At 39.1% G+C, this 18129-nt stretch overlaps 1 protein-coding gene across 1 annotated transcript; it reads left to right on the forward strand.

Annotated features, from left to right (window-relative positions):
- Window positions 1–9317: 9317 nt before the first annotated feature.
- Window positions 9318–10286, forward strand: LOC116860625 (olfactory receptor 1D2-like). Its single transcript, XM_032846723.1, has one exon. It carries the CDS (start codon window positions 9345–9347, stop codon window positions 10284–10286), a length of 942 nt encoding a protein of 313 aa, XP_032702614.1. The 5' UTR covers window positions 9318–9344.
- The last annotated feature ends 7843 nt before the right edge of the window (window positions 10287–18129 follow it).

Here is an 18129-nt window from a genome sequence, read left to right on the forward strand (position 1 = left end):
GGTAAGTTTGGAAAGGGCATTCAAGTAGAGACTGGGAATTTCCTTCACCATGGGCAAGACATTACCCTCTGGGGGATACAGGAGAGTTTAGTACATAGCACCAACTCAGAATGAACTCATATACCTGTGATGAAGAAAAGAAATGTATGCATAATCCAATGTCCACCAAACAATGGAAACCTTGGCAATAAATATGGTCACTAACACTAATACTAAAAGTTTGCAAAATCAAATCCTTCAACTTGCCTAACACAGGACCAAAGTCCCAGCCTTATCCAGACATTCCCAGTTAGGACCTAATGGGGTCTGTTATGTTCTCTAGCACACATCCACTCAGTGTCTCTGAGCTCTGAACTTCTCTAAAAAGCCTGCTTCCTGCAAGCCTTTTATGGAAGACAACTTGCATCAATCCACTGTAGATGTCCGGGGTGATGCCACCCCTTACCTGAAGCTCTGCTGGGCACAGCCCCCATTGCTTCAGTTCTGATCCATAGTCCCTCTGGACACAACCACTGATGTCCAGGCAGAAATGGCAAGAAATCCCTTTCTTTTGCTCTGGGGAGATATTTTTCCTTTGGGCCTCAAAACAATACTATTTCTCTTGCCTTTTTCCTGCATTCCTTCTCCCTGAGAGGAGTCAGGCTGTCTTTGGAAAAGTTCATCCTGTCCTTTTTTCTGTAGTTCCTTACCTCTCATCTTCTTCATTCCCTCAAAACAAAACTCTCAAGCATATCAACATATGCTCATGACAGGAGTGGTGGTATAAGCAGAAAAAGGGGAGCAGGTAACTGTGAGACCCAAACCCTACTTAGGTTCTTCAATTCTGACAGAAATTTTGGTGTGTGTATTTTTTCCAACAACACCAAGCAATTCTCTGATACCAGCTGGATATCCTACAATTCAACTCAATTCTGACACTATCTACCTGGAGATAGAATCAAATCTCACAGCTTAAGGGTTCAGTCCTATAAGACTGCCCTCACCCCACTTCAGACACCAATTGAAGTCCAAATTGTCACCTGTGTTTCTGACTGACCAGCCAATTGGAGGTTTTCAACAATCCCCTCCTTGGGATGGGTTAATTTTCATTAATAGCTTATGGAACTAAGAGAAACATATTACTTAGTAGATTACTAATTATTATTCAAAAACAACCAGATGAAAGAGATCCATAGAACAAGATATGTGGGAAGGGGCATGGAGCTTCTATTCCCTCCCTGCATACACCTCTCCCCAAATTTACATGTGTCACCAACCCAGAAGCTCTCTGAAACCCATCCTTTTAGATTTTTATTGAAGCCTCTTTACATAGGTGTGATTGATCAAATCACTGTTGATTGCCCCTCTCCACAGGTGGGGATAGTGAGCAGCAGTGATAAAACTGAAAATTTCAACACTCCAATCACATGATTGACTACCCTGGAAATTTACATTGCAATGCAGCAGGGAAAGGATAAGCATTTCAATAAATGGGGCTGGACATTTGGATATCCAAGTTGTATATCTAACTTTTGGAAGAAAAAACATCTTCTTAAAAAATTTTAGTTATTTATTTTTCAGAGAGAGAGAGAGAGAAACAACTTGAGCAGGGAGATGAGGAGAGAAAGGGGAAGAGAGAATCTCAAGCAAATTCCTCACTGAGCAAAAAGCCTGACATGGGGTTTGATCTCATAAATCTGAGATCATGACCTGAGCCAAAACCAAGAGTCAAACACCAAACCACCTGAGCCACCAGGTGTCCCTAGGAGGAGAAAAAAAAGTCTTGATCTCTCCCTCACCTGATATAAAAATCAAGTCTAGATTGACAGCAGATCTAAATGTGAAAGGTAAAACCATGTATCTTTTAGAGGAAAATATAGAAGAATATTGGCAAAGATTTAGCAAAGATTCTTAAACAATATATAAACAATACTAAGTATAAATTAAAAACTGATAAATTGGAGTATTTAAAATTAAAATATCCTGATTCACAGAACCCATCATTAGCTGAATGAAAGACAACCACAAAGTTGAAGATGTTACTACATACATCTGACAAAGGACTTCTAAACAAAATACATAAAGAACTCCTATAAATCAACATGAAGGGGACAGGAAACCCCAATAGAAAAATGGGCACAAGACTTGAAGAGATAATCTACACAAAAGAATATACCTGTGGAGAATAACCACAAGAAAAGATAGATGCTTAACTTCCTTAGTCAGAAAAGGCATGCAAATTAAAACCACAGTAAGATACCACATACCCACAAAAAAGCTCCAATGAGAAGGATGGAAAATATCAACTCATATTAAGAATGTGGAGCAACTGAGGGCACCTGGGTGGCTCAGTGGGTTAAGCTTCTGCTTTTGGCTCAGGTCATGACCTCAGGGTCCTGGAATGGAGTCCCACATTGGGCTGCTCAGTGGTGAGCCTGTTTACCCCTCTCTTTCTGCCTGCCTCTCTGCCTACTGCCTACTTGTGATCTCTTTCTCTCTCTCTCTCTCAAATAAATAAATAAAATCTTAAAAAAAAAAGAATGTGGAGCAACTGGAACTCTCACTGGCTGTTAAGGGGAGCATAGCAATGCTATGTTACAACTAGTAGGGGAAGCTGTATAGCACTGTCTTCTAAACTAAATGAACACCTGCCCTGTCATCCAGACATTGCCCCCATATAGAAAGATGCCCAGGAGGAATGTGCAGCTCCACTATTCTTAAGAGCCCAACACTGGAAGCCACAAGTGCCCATCAATTGTAGAATGGATTTCAATGGCAGTCACACAATGCAATGAAAATGAACAACCCACAACCATCTACAACAATGTGGGTAGACCTCACAATATAGAGAGTGAGAGAAGCAGACACAAAACAGTCCAAAAGAGGTACTTCCATTTCAATAATGTACAAAATGGGTCAACTGATTCATACTATTAGGAGTCAGGGTCTGCTGACCTTGCAGGAACAGTCAGTGACTAAAAGAAAACCAGACAGCAACTCTACAAGGCTAGTAAGGTGTTTGTTTGTTTGTTTTATCTGATTGCTGGTTACTCATCTTTGTTCAGTTTGTAAAAAGTCCTGCCAACATTTCACAATTAGTTCTATATCCCAAAACATTACAAACATCATGATATTTCATTCTGGGTCCAACCGTTCTGTTATCTAGAGTCCCCATATGCCTTTCAGCTGTTGGCTCTTCTTTCAGTATCTTATTTACTTGTGTACCTGCTTATCTTTGGGTTTGTGCTCAAAATTATATTTGAAAATGGGATTGAGAAAAATAATTTGAAATCTACTTGATGTTATTTTCCTACATCAGATAAGATTTTTTTTTAACTTCTTTTACTTAGTACTCAGAGCCACTAGCCATCTGGGATTGTTCAAATTCAGTGCTTGAGATTTTCTGGACCTCTGATGACTCAAGGCCAGGCTGAAGCATGTGCGTGTAGCTCTTTCCTGCTAATCTAATTCCTGGAGCATGTTTTAGGATTGCGGCCCAAGGTGTTCGTTTACTCTTTGTAAATAAGACTTACTTCCCAAGACCTTTGCATGTAGATTTAACACTGGAGCAATTATCTAGGATCCTCCCAACAAGCTGTCTTGGGATTGCCTCCCCAGTGTCTCTCCAAAACTGAGAAAAAGCCCTGATGTGGCTCCAGTTCCGTCTCTTTCTTTTTTGAGCTTAGGATCCAACCATCAGTTCTCAGATCCCCCATCTTCAACAGGGCACCCACGCCTGCCATTCTCTTTTGGACAGACTGCTTATCCAGAGGCCAATTCCTCTGCTTCCCACCTTTAGCCAAAACGACAAATCATGAAGTCCTATTCAGAGATTAATGTCTTAGGGTCCTTTGTGTTCTGATTGACTCTTCATCCAATGTAGGAAGAAACTGAGGGCAGCAGAACCAGGTAACTTTAAAAGCAGCATAGAACAGTGGGTAAGGTCTGCATATCACAGACCATTCTCTCTCCCTTTTCTCCTTTCTTATCTTCTTTCTTCACCTTTTCTCTCTCACACAAACATAACAAACTTTGATGGTCTTCATATAATCTAATCCCCTAATATTTGAAGGTAATTGGTATCCCCTCCCATCTTTTTAGCACTCTTCAGTTTTCAAAGTGCTGTCACATACTCTGTTGCATGTGATTCTCAAACCCACAAGAAAGGCTTCGTGGTGGGATGAGGAGGCTCAGGGAGGTTCCATGCCCTCTTCATGGTTCTGCAACCAGGGAGCAACACAGGAGGTACCAAAGGACCCTTTTCCAACGTCAAGTTTGGAACACTTTTCCATACCACTCCTACAATCTCTGCCCTCATTGCAGAGGGGTTTGTGTCTCTAAGGCCATCTGACCACACAAATGCTCAGAACCCATTGAATCTTACAGATTCAGAACAGTATTTCAGCACAGTGAGAATCACCAGGTGGCTGCTAAAAAGGACTTGGTTCTCAAAGCAGAATCAGTATTTCCAGAAGGGGGCCAGAAAATCAGCTTTTTGTTTTAAAGTATCACAGGTGTTTCTCTGCACACTGAAGCATGGAAGACATCTGCCTTGAGGGTTAGAAAAGCAAAGATATCATGCCCTCTGGGTGTTCTCTGTCTTTCCCCAACCCTCTTCCCTGCTTCCTCCCAGAGGGTCCTGAATCCAGACAAATGGGCTATGTAGTCTCTGATGAGGTCTAAGGAGTTGTAAGACCTTTGTCTCCATGGCAGAAACAGAGATGGTGGCCAGTGTGCTCAGGGTTGGAGTCACTCAGGGAGTTACCATTATGCTCATTTTCATTCTTAGGCCATTTGCCGGGGGAGGCATGGTCTTGGAGTGGTCTCTGAAATTAGCCCATTAGTTCTCATTCTCTCTGAAACTCCACTGTCCTAAGAAGCAAGGAGCTCACCCCTTGCTGACTTTGTGTTTCCTGGTTTTCTACCTCCTCCCCCTTCTTAGGCTAACAAAGCGAACACTTGACTTGGAACGAGGTCACAGCCTCATCCTTGCCACCAAATCACTCTGTGACCTTGGGCATATTGTTCCAGCTACAACCTTCCCTTAAATATTGGTAAAATAACTTACCTCATTTATAGTGTTGAACTTTGGGTGAATTTTACAGTACCAAATAATAAATGTGGGAAGCTGTGTATGCAAAAAGTCTCTAGAGCCTGAGCTTAGAGTTTCTCCCATATTCACTCAAATGCCAAAGGACCATCACATGATTACTCTAAAGTTTGGAATCTTAGAATTAGATCTTAACCACCACCCACCTCCACTAAATGCTTGCATCAGCTCTGAAGTGATCACTTAGCCCACTGTATCATGCAGCCCTGTTCAAAGGCCTTCTGCGTTTGGGATCACTTTCCCCTGCCAGCTCTTTTCATCAACACAGCACTCAAGTTTTTTGGGAGACAGCCTGGATATTTATGTCTCTCTTTTATTTTCTAGCTCCTGACCTGACCAATCCATATCTCTTTGTATGGGAAGTCCATAAGAATACATTCCTCCTTTTCTCTTCTCTCTCAACCATGTAGACCACACCAAGGGGCCAGCCACAGGTGAGTCTTCCCTAGGACATCCTGGGTTATTTCCTACAGACACAGATGGCCTGAGGGTGCTCCTCTCTGTATGGTAGGGAGAGCCAGGTGCAAGATGGAGAAGCAAGTAGGCCCTGGATGTCTCTTTCTCCTGAGAGCAGGGTTTCTGACTTTAGGGGATTAAGAGATACTCAGAAGCTTGGAAAAATGGTAAAGAATAAGACTCCCTTTGGGACCCTCATAACAGCTCCTTCATTTACATATGGATTTAGGGTTGGAAAAGTGCTTCCTCCTCCATTTGAGCTCTTTTCTAAACCCATAGTGAGGGAGAAATCATTATTCTTGTTTAATGTCTAGCAGAGCAGTTGAGGCCTGGAATTTGGAAGCAGAAACTGGTAATCAGATCCCAGCTCCATGAGTTACTGGTTGGGCAACATTGGAAAACTCATTAACCTTCTAATCTCCAAAATGGAGAAATAGAAAGTAATAGGGCTATTTGTGGAATAAATATAAGATTTAATATACATAAAATATTCAACACATTGTCTAACAAAGTACTCAATATTGGGCGGTTGTTTGCTCAAAAAACAGCTATATGGGTTAAGCTGGGACACAGACTCAAACTTCTGACTCAAAGTCTCCTTCCACTATACCACTAACACAGGATATCTGGGAATTGAACTCTCTTCATTGAGATAATGAATCAACTCATTTGCTAAAAGCCAGGTTGGCCTCTCCCCTAAAACCCAGAGCTCCAAATTACTGTTATATCACAGGTTATTCATTGTCCCCACATCTACATTTGTTTATATTGCTGCTACTTCAAATTCATCATGTTCCTGACTAAATTTGCAAAACATGTCTACTTTCCTTGACACACTGACTGATTTTCAAAACAACTGCATTTTTTATCTGTACCTTCATTCATTCATTAAGGTTCTTGGCCTTATGACTCCCCCATTCCTTCATCTCAAATCCACTAAATGACTAATATTCTATACAGTTCAGTTCAACCTTCATTTCTTTTTTTTAATTGACAAAGTTGACATAAAAAACCTTACTACTCTCCCAATGACATTTATCACATAATGCAACTCTGACCTGTTATCATAATAATCCACTAAATCCCACATGTACTCAGTTGTTCCTGAAGTTTCTGTCTCATTCTATCAATCTATTCAGTGCAGCACCAGCACTACACCATTTTTTAATCCTTTACGGTTGGCAGAGGAAGTGTCTCATTGTTATTCTCTTTCTCAACATTTTCTTACCTTATTATTGTGCTTATTTTTAGATGAATTTTAGATTAGCTTTTGTTTCTTAAAAACTTGGACTTTGAATAGGTTAGTAATAGAATTTTTGCCCTTGCAATATTTCAGTTTTCGGTTTGGAATCTGGTATATCCATCCATTTATTAAATTTTTACTTTATGCGTCCCTGGAGAATTTGAAGAGCATGCCTGATTCTTTTATTATTATTATTATTATTATTATTATTATTTATTAACATATAGTGTATTATTTGTTTCAGGGGTACAGGTCTGTGATTCATCAGTCTTACACAATATACAGCATTCACCATAGCACACACCCTCCCCAATGTCTGTCACCCAGTCAACACCACCCATGCCGCTCCATTCCAGCAACCCTCACTTTGTTTCCTGAGATTAAGAGTCTCTTATAGTTTGTCTCCCTCTCTGGTTTTGTCGTTTCCTTTTTTACTCTCTTCCCCTATGATCCTCTACCTGGTTTCTCAAATTCCACATATCAGTGAGATCATATTATAATTGTCTTTCTCTGATTGATTTACTTCGCTTACTTCTAGTTCCATCTACATCGTTGCAAATGGCAATATTTCCCTTTTTTGATGGCTGTATAATATCCCATTGTATATATACCACATCTTCTTTATCCATTCATCTATCGATGGACATCTGGGCTCTTTCCAGTTTGGCTATTGTGGACATTACTGTTATAAACATTGAGGGGCAGGTGCCCCTTCAGATCACTACATTTGTATCTTTGGTATAAATACCTAGCAGTGCAATTCCTGGGTCGTAGGGTAGCTCTATTTTCAACTTTTTGAGAAGCCCCCATACTGTTTTCCAGAGTGGCTACACCAATTTGCATTCCCAACACAGTGTAGGAGGGCTCCCCTTTCTCCACATCCTTGCCAACATCTGTCATTTCCTGACTTGTTATTTTTAGCCATTCCGACTGATGTGAGGTGGTATCTCACTGTGGTTTTGGTTTGTATTTCCCTGATGCCGAGTGATGTGGAGCACTTTTTCATGTGTCTGTGGGCCATTTGGATGTCTTCTTTGCAGAAATGCCTGTTCAGGTTTTCTGCCCATTTCTTGATGGGATTATGTATTCCATGGGTGTTGAGTTTGATAAATTCTTTATAGATTTTGGATACTAGCCCTTTATCTGAGATGTCATTTGCAAATATCTTTTCCCATTCTGTGAGTTCTCTTTTGGTTTTGTTGACTGTTTCCTTTGTTGTGCAAAAGCTTTTTATCTAGATGAAGTCCCTATAGCTCATTTTTGTCCTTGCTTCCCTTGCCTTTGGCAATTCTTCTAGGTAGAAGTTGCTGTGGCTGGGGTCAAAGAGGTTGCTGCCTGTGTTTCCTCAAGGATTTTGATGGATTACTGTCTCACATTTGGTCTTTCATCAATTTTGAGTGTATTTTTGTATATGGTGTAAGGAAATGGTGCAGTTTCATTCTTCTGCATGTAGCTGTCCAATTTTCCCAATACCATTTTGTTGAAGATACTGTCTTTTTTTCCATTGGATATTCTTTCCTGCTTTAACCATAGAGTTGAAGGTGCATTTCTGAGTTCTCTATTCTGTTCCATTGATCTATGTGTCTGTTTTTGTGCCAGTCCCATACTTTCTTGATGATTACAGCTTTGTAATAGAGCTTGAAGTCCAGAATTGTGATGCCACCAGCTTTTACTTTTTGATCATGCCTGATTCTTATCAACATATTAATGCATAGATCCATTTGTTGATAATGTAGATGGGATTGTTTCACAACTGATTACTGTTTGCATGTGATAATAATAGGCAATATTTGTGGAGTGTTCACTGCATACAAACTCTCTGTTAAGTGGCTTATTGTTTAATTTTCTCCACTCCTGACCTATTTTTGAAATAAAGAAATTGAGTCTTAAGGAACCCAGTTAAATGGCCTGAGGTTTCACAGCTAGTAAGAGGAAGCACTCACACTTGAATTCCAGTGTCTGACAACACAGTCTTCATCACTGCAGTATATACTTATAAGAGCACCATTAGTTTTGTGACTATTCACTGTGTGATTGGTCACTTTACTGAAATCCCTTTTTATTTCTAATGGCACTTCAGCTGATCATCTTAGGTTTCCCAGATAGATCATACTATCAGCAAATAATGTTAATTTTTTTTCTTTTCCCTTACAATATTTGTCCTTATCTCCCTCCTTTGTCCATTGTACCATATCCATTTCCTACAACACATACACCTCTTTTAAAATCACTTAAATCTATGCAGTACCAAACTATAACATACTAATATTTAAGTACTTCAAGAATATTATAAGCTGATAAGGTTTAAAATAAGACATAGACATTATTTCTATAACATTGAGTATGTCAGATTAAAGGTCGATGGAAAAAGTTGAATAAAGATTTTCCATGTTATGCTTTCATTATTACTTCATTGCTTACATTAAAAAATTATAAAATTTAGTCTAAGATATTTTTAATCCTAAGAAAATATTTGATTTTGTTTACCTCAATGTCCTTACTCAATACTCAATTTGTAAATGTCTGTTGGTGCTAATCTTGCAGACAATTGGGGAAATGCATAGAGATAACCAGAGTGGGACCTCAGAGTTCCTCCTCCTGGGAATCTCAGAGAGTCCTAAAGAGCAGGGGATTCTGTTCTGGATGTTCCTGTCCATGTATCTGGTCACAGTGGTGGGAAATGTGCTCATCATCCTGGCCATTGCCTCTGACTCCCGCCTGCACACTCCCATGTATGTATTCTTAGCCAACCTCTCCTTCACAGACCTCTTTTTTGTCACCAATACAATCCCTAAGACATTAGTAAACCTTCAGTCTCAGAATAAAGCCATATCCTATGTGGGGTGTCTAACACAGCTCTACTTCCTGGTCTCCTTGGTGACACTGGACAACTTCATCCTGGCCACAATGGCATATGACCACTATGTGGCCATCTGCCGCCCCCTCCACTATGTCACAGCCATGAGCCCTGGGCTCTGTATTTTGCTCCTCACCTTATGTTGGGCACTTTCTGTCCTCTATGGCCTCTTCCTCTCCCTCCTCATGACCAGGGTGACATTCTGCGGTTTCCAGAAGATACACTACATCTTCTGTGAGATGTATGTCCTGCTGAGGCTGGCCTGTTCCAACACCCAGATCATTCACATAGTGCTGATTACCTCAGGCTGCTTCAAATTCTTCACCCCCCTAGGGATCATGATCATGTCCTATGTCTGGATTGTCAGAGCCATCCTCCGAATACCCTCAGCCTCTAGCAAGTACAAAGCCTTCTCCACCTGTGCTTCCCATTTGGCTGTGGTCTCCCTCTTCTATGGGACACTTGGCATGGTATATCTGCAGCCCCTCCAAACCTACTCCATGAAGGACTCAGTAGCTACAGTGATGTATGCTGTGGTGACCCCCATGATGAACCCTTTCATCTACAGCCTGAGGAATAAGGACATGCCTGGGGCTCTGAGAAGACTGTTCCTAGGGAAAGCTTTCCAGAGGTTGACATGAGGTAATCTGGATCATTGAAGTGAAAACCGTGTAACTTCATGCCCCAAAATCTTATATTTGCCCCACTTCTACTAAAGTCAGTAAGATAAAGCAATTTAAGCATGTTCCTTCAAAAAAAAAAAGAATTCTAAATGTATTATTTAAATCTGGTTTAAATAAATTTGGGGAAAATGTATAGAATCATCATCATGAAAGGAAATATTGGCAGGTCTGTGATTACTGATGGGTCAGGTGGAAAAATGGTGAAAATATAGAGGATCTAAACAGCATGATTGATGTGCTTGATCTGCGGCATTTACATGCAGTGATTAGAAATCGAATATTTTTCTTAAGCACATATGGAACATTTGCAGGAATTATTAGGTACTAGGACACACACACACACACAGTGTCAAAAAATATCAAGGAATAGAATCTGATCATAACTTGGTTTGAATTTTAATGACAGAAAGGCAAATAGAGAATCCCAAATTTGTGGGCACAAAACGCTAGCTAACTCAAGATTAGAAATGAAGTCAATATGGAAATTTGAAAATATTTAGCTATTTTCTATATTTCCTAAATATATTTAGGATATTTGAAAATGAATAGTAATAGAGACACTGCATGTCAAAAATTGTAGGACATGGCAAACATGAAGTGTTCAGGGAAAAATTCAGTATTAAGTGATTATATTGGAAAAAAAGAAAGCTTCATGTTTATTGAGCTAAGTGTCTCTTAGGATTCTGGGATAAATGAACAATGGAATGAGTGCAGGGAACACAGAAAAAAGAGACAAGTTGAGAGTAGAAATCAATAAAACAAAATACAATAGAGAGGATCAAATATGGTTTGGTTCTTTAAATGAAATGGACAAACTTCTGGGAGATTAATCAATCAATTAATCAGGAGATTAATCAATCAATTATTCAAGAGATTAATCAAGAAAAGAGAAAACACAAACACTATGCTGGGAAAAAGAGGGATAAAACTTAAGATAAAACTGCAATTAGAATGGTTAAGAGTATTATTAACATCTATATGCCAACAATTTTGAACATTTGGACAAAATGAATGAATTCGTGGAAAAATATGACTTGCAGAGCTGTCTCAAAATAAATGGAAAAACAGAAAGTCTATAACTATTAGAAGAATTGAAGCAGTGGTTAAAGATATCCCCACAAAGAAAACATCAAACCCCAATGGTTTCACAGGCAAGTTTTAGCAAGTTCTCATTCATCCAGTGTTTTCACAAATTCTTCCAGAGAATGCAAAAAGAAATAAAACTTCCCCACTCATTCTATGAGATCAGTATCACCTGATACCAAAGCAGAAAAAGGTGCAAGAAAGAAAAATTGCAGGGGCTAACCTCATTTATGAATATAGATATAGGAATTCTAAGCAAAATACTTGTAAATTGAATCCAACAGAGTATTTTAAAAATAATAATAGTAACAAGGTTTATTTATATGATTGGTTTGGATTTATCACAGGTCTGTAAAGATCATCTGGTATTTTTTAAATCCATAAATGTTACTCACTATGTTAACAGATTTTAAAAATATGGCCATCTTACTAGATACAAAGCATTAGATAAAACTCTAGACAAAAAGAATATCCCTGATAAAGCAGTAAATTTACTAAATCTCAAGGCTTGAGTACATATCTTTTCAACATTCTGTGTGATGAAATGGGAAACACACAATGAAGCACTTCTGCATCCCAAAGTACAATGGTTGTCCTGAGAGGAAGCAATTGTGTGTTCTTTGAGTTTGAACTGAATGAGCCACTCCTTGGAACACCACTTTTATTTGAAAGAATAAATTGAAAGAATAAATGGTTATTCAGACTTGGGTATTTGGCATATATTGTCTCAAAAACAAATGAAATAAGCCTCTCCCTGTAAGGAAAATAATCAATGGTGTTCATTACCAGTAATAATATTTGAGATTTCAAGTGAATATAAGAATTTTGGAAAATTTTATGTCATTGTAAGCTCAACAGCTTCCCAATATGTTAGGACTTTTACAATGAGAACTGTGATGAGATAAACAGACAGACAGACAGAATGAGGACATGTCAACAATACGTAATGAAGTGCCTGAATGTTTGTTAGATATACATAACTCAGATAACTCAGTGAGCTAATATTTTCCAAGCAACCAATGCATTATGTGACAAAGTCACACATGGGTAAAAGATCAATTCAAAATGCAAGATAAAACTGATGGATTTTAATGTCATAGAGGATAAAAAGTTCATTCTTACGGTATCAGATTCCACACTGTCACTGATCTCTAAGAAACTACCACTTATCAAGTTTTTATATAGTATCAAAGAAGAATATCCATAATTAACTGAAAAGACTATTAAAATACTCCTCCCTTTCCAGTTACATGTTTGTACAAGGCTGCTGGATTTTCTTCATATACTTCAAACAAAATAACATGAATGCAGATGCAGATATGAACTATCTTCTACTAAGCCGGATATGAAAACACTTTGAAAAAAGTGTAAAACAATGCTATTGTTCAAATTTTTTGTTTTGAAAAATATACTGCTTTTCATTTAAAATCCTACTTATGATAATGTGTAATGGGCACATTGTTTTTTAAATGAATTAGTGACTATTTTCAAATTCAAGAAAATCATTCTTTTGAGAAAGATGACAGAATAGGGGAAGGAATTGGGATAATGCTTCAGTGCCATTTATAACATTTTATACATTTTTGAAGAAGTGACACAATAAGGTAACAAGTTAATATCATTTAACTTCTTAAGGACTGCATCTCTATCTAAAATTATTTCCTATATTGTACTACATGTTTGAAATTATTCATGATCTTTTTTAATTTGTAAATAATTTGAAAGTTTGAATTTGCCATTGAGTTTGATCAGATGTGAGGAAACACCTCTTTCCCTTCTAACTATATAGGAAATCTGATAATACACCTCAAATTTTTAAAATAGCCAAGTTTGAAATCCTAGAAGGAAAAATCATCAGATGCCAGAAACAAAAAGCCATGAAGAGTTGAATTAGTGACCTCTGGGACTACTGGGAAGTTTAGGGGATGGGATTTTTAACTCCCACAGATGCAGGAGTTGAAGTATGAGGACTCACGTTGGTGGAATTTCAATGTGGACTTCCTGTAAATGAAAAATAAAAGAGCCAAGAAAGCTGTGTCTTGTTCATGAGTAGAGCCTGTAAAGTTTCCTCTCTCTGACCCAGAATCATAGCTGGAAGGGAGTCATCCACCCTCAAACATTTCATACTTTCATATCTCTCTATTCCTATATGTGTCATGTCTTAAGAAAAAATCATCAGCTTGACCTTTCACCTCAATACTTTATTTTCAGCTGCATCTACTCTCTACCTGGACCAATTACTCAATTTTTTTTAACAATTAGGTTTTTCATTTGCAAGCAATAACCACTGTCCTTGTTTCATGGATATGCTGGTTCTAGGTAGTTTTGCCATAAGCATCTTTGTTCTAAGCATTTTCACCACAAACATTTTTGCTGCATAATTAATTGGCCATAAGGCTATTTTGCCATAAAAGATAAAATCACAAAAAATTAGGAACATTCATTTAAAAAGACATAAAACATGAAAAATTAGTAACAAAATTGAAGATACTTTAATACAAAATATTTGAATACATTTGAAATGTACAGTGTAGATTCATGTCAATACTGTACATGTAACTGGGGAAGCCTGGTACAGTTAAGCATCTGCCTTCAGCTCAGGTCATGATCCCAGGTCCTGCATCGGGCTCCTTCCTAGGTGGGGAACGTGCTTCTCCCTCTGTTTGCCACTGGCCCTGCTTGTACTTGCTCTTTCTGACAAATTAAAAGAAAAAAAAATTTTTTTATACCCTGCACATATAACTGATTTTATTTGGGGGATTGTACCTTGTCTCCAAAGTCTTTTACTCATAGTATACTTTTTGCTCTTTGCTTGTTCATTCATCTCACTTGGCATTGAACTTTTCTTTTCACTGCAACTTCTTCCTTCCTTAAGAGAAGGATCAGTTTCCAAATAATAAGATGCACATTTGTATTGCATTTTGAAAGCTTTCTACACTCTTGTTTTTTCTTGGTATACTGTCATATGTATAGACATTGCAAAGTTCTATGCAAAGTGAGTTCAAAACTCTTCACCACTGTATAGACCACTATAAAAGCTAAGACTTAAAAATAATGGGAGAACTATATCAGTGGAAAAATGAAACCCAACTGTCAACCAGTTTTTATCTTTCATAGCAAAATTGCTTTACAGCCAATTAGTTATATGTCAAAAGTGTTTGCAAAAATGCTTGTGGCAGATGTCTACAGCAAAGAAGCTTAAAGCAAAAATACTGGACAAGCAATGTTCTACGCAGATGTATTTCTCTGAACACATTACTATACTTACTTAAAAGAAGTCCTGTTCTTGTGCTCAATTAGGTCTATTTCCTTGGGTATAATTTCTTCTTTTTTGTTTGTCTATCGTTTATCATTTCATTTCCATAAATTTTGTGCTTTTGCAATGGCTGGTGGATTCTTGATATATGTACTTGTGTTTGTAGCTGAGATTCCCTATTTAACTGTCCTTTGTCTCTGTATATCACCTGCCTGGGTTGGGGGTGGAAGTTAAAATGGAAGCTTGCATTCTGCACTCTTTTCACTGACAGTTGGATCTAAATACAAATTTAGCTGAGATAACACACCTCAGCAGCTGGTCTTTTGGGCATGAGTGTCCCCTGTTTTCCCCAGATTTCACTAGCTAGTAGGGGCACTTTTCTATCTCCAACCCAACCTTCTATATTTTTTCCCTCCCACCCACAGTCAAATAATCCCATCACTGTTACCTGACCCGACAGAGTTAGGCTGTTGCTGATCCCACTACAGAACGATGGATCACTGTGCCAGGCAGTCCTGGATGCCTTCCTACTCTAGAGTCCATCACTTCTAAGTGGAAAACACACTTCATAATGCCACAAAGTACAGCAGTATTGTGAAACACAGGGAAGTAGGAGAGCAGAGAAGCAAACCTGCCAAGGGGTAGGGACCAGGGAGGAGACATGCCCTGAAGTGGGCCTGGGAGGATAGGAAAAAAGAAGTTATGGCCATAAAAAAAGTAAAAAGGAAAAATGAGGCAAAGGGTGTGGCATAAACAAAAGCACAAGACCTTTAAATAGCCTGGTACATGTAAAGTTATAGGCAGTTTGAATAATTAGACCATTGGGTGATAAAGCTGTTCAGGCAATGTCACAGGTTGGGCTCACTAGGTACTAAGATGGAGTTTGGAGTGGAAAGTGCTTATTAGAGATCAACATCCGAGAAATAACAAGGGTGGAAGCTTAACTGGGTAGATGAAGTCAAAACTTCAAGCAAGCCCTACCAAGTATTAGCCAACACAGCAGGCAGACCTGGAGTGAATACTGATCATTAGAGTTGTCCCACATCAGCCCAAAATAGACACTCTATATCCCCACCTGTCCTGGTCACCTGAAAAGACGTGTTTTCAGGCCAGGAAGCTCTGTGCAACTGAGGTAAAGCCTCAAGGAGTTGACAGCTGGACGCTCTCTGCTGACTGCTGCACTCCCCACAGCTGGACAGCAAGTCTGTCCTTGAATAGGATGTGGGCAACGAATCTCCATTTTTTCATAGACATGCAGAGGCAATGTCACCCAGGATCCCCTATAGCCGGTTAGAGAGCCCAGATTTTATTCCATGGGCAATGAAGAGCCCATGGTAAGGGTCAAGCATGGGAGTGATGATGCTCAGCTTTTTGTTAAGTTGACAGTCTAAATAACAGATGTGAAACTGGAGGTGAAGAGTTAAAACAGAGCCAAATCAGGAGACTACCAAATTGTTCCCTTTCTAGGAAGGACATGCACAGGGTACTAAAAGAAGTATAAGAAGTGGATAGATCAGAAAATTTCCAAACTAAAACTTGCAGGGACCCACGCCAAAACTATGTACTTTGGGGAGGTAAGTTGGGGTATCAAATATGCAAAAGCAGAACATTTTGACATCCGCCCTCACTCCTTACCAGCCCACATTCAGCTGATTAAGGGCTTCCATCTACTTTTGTTCACCAGTTTCCCCAGTAGGTAGAGCACTGCCTCCTACATAGTAGATGCTTGAGAAATATTTATTGAGTGAATGGATAGATGTGTGAGAGGACAAAGACCCCAGTCAACTGACACAAGATGTGAATGCTACTTCCTAATCATGTGAGTCTTCAGAAACCTTATCAAATTGGAGCATATAAATTCACACAACCATCCAAGGTGGAATTCAGAACAATGAGAAGACTGACACAGTAGCACAACCTATCTCTGGGTTAACAGTGACTGAAAAATGGGCATGAACCCTCTCATGCAGCAGATCCAGTGGAATAAACAACCTCCACAATCAGACATGCTACCCACTTAGCTCTGAGCCAAAATTATCTTTTAAACCTAAAAATCTCTCCGCCCCCCACCAACATACATTTCAGATCCCAGCTCTGAGAATGACTAGAAATGCATATTCTGAGCACTCTCAACCAAATATCTAAGATGCCATTTGATTAGAAATTAAAAAGCCTGGGGGCACCTGGGTGGCTCAGTGGGTTAAGCCTCTGCCTTCAACTCGGGTCATGATCTCAGGGTCCTGGGATCGAGCCCCATATCAGGCTCTCTGCTCAGTGGGGAGCCTGCTTCCCCCTCTCTCTGCCTGCCTCTCTGCCTACTTGTGATCTCTCTCTCTCTGTGTCAAATAAATAAATAAAATCTTTAAAAAAAAAGAAAGAAATTAAAAATCCTATCCCCAACCTAATTAATACATATTATGTATGAAGTCCCCATTCACTTGTTTTTTAATCGGTTTCCTTGCAAAAACAAGCAATGCAAATGTGCATAAAGTTAAAAGGAGTGTGTATACATAAATGCCTATTTACGTAAACTGTTCTGAAGGATACTCGAGAAACTTAGGAGGTTCCCTCCAGGTATGTGAACAGGGACATCACAGTGAGAGAGGCATACTTTTCACTGACTACTCAAGCAGCTTCTATTTTGTCCATGTATACGTATTATGTATATGTAGTATATGTACTACTTTTTTTTAAATTGTCAAAAAAATAAATCTTCACCACCACCCCATATGTGCTTTGATATCCCAGAAATTAAGGTTTGACGTGTATCCTTTCAAATACCCATCCTTTCTTCCACAGATTTTCTGGCCCAAGGGTGTGTCTGTCTACATGGTATTATGGAATAAACTACTTAAAATTACCTGGTCATTGTACTAAGTCTCTCTGTTCTTTGTCCTCAGAGCTGAGTAACAGAACAGTGACCCAAACAGGTAGCCAGTGATTCTGCCAGAGCAGTTTTTGCCAGGTTGCATGTTGTGCCCACTGCAACTAACATCTTACCTCCCCACACAAGCCATGGGTCTAGACCACTGCCTCTATCCCAGTCCCCATCAGGTTTATAAAGTATTTTCTATATTCAATTTTTTTGTTTAGCAAGGATCCCCACAGTTCCTTCAGCCTTTTATCTACATGCATATTCTATAGCATCCAGCTCTGCGAGTATGCAGAGAGGCTGGGCCATCTTCTCCTGGTAATAAAAGCAACATCTGTCTGGTTCTCCTTTAATCAGGACCCAGCAAAACCTGGAGCGTGTTGAAGGTGGGACGAGGCAGCGCTACCGTTTTTATCCACAAACCACTCTAGACGCTGGACCTTATACAGTTTCCCTGCTTTGGGCCTACGACCTTTCCAAGTATTGATAAAACACTGAGTGGTCCCCAAAAAAAAAAAAAAAAACCAGATATATATATATATGCATGCCCGCCTTGGCATCAAGGAGCAAAAATGCAAAATTAAATTACT

Source organism: Lontra canadensis, unplaced genomic scaffold (genome assembly GCF_010015895.1).
Source record: "Lontra canadensis isolate GAN:19392208 unplaced genomic scaffold, GSC_riverotter_1.0 scaffold180, whole genome shotgun sequence".
In the NCBI taxonomy this organism is placed as follows: Eukaryota; Metazoa; Chordata; class Mammalia; order Carnivora; family Mustelidae; genus Lontra; species Lontra canadensis.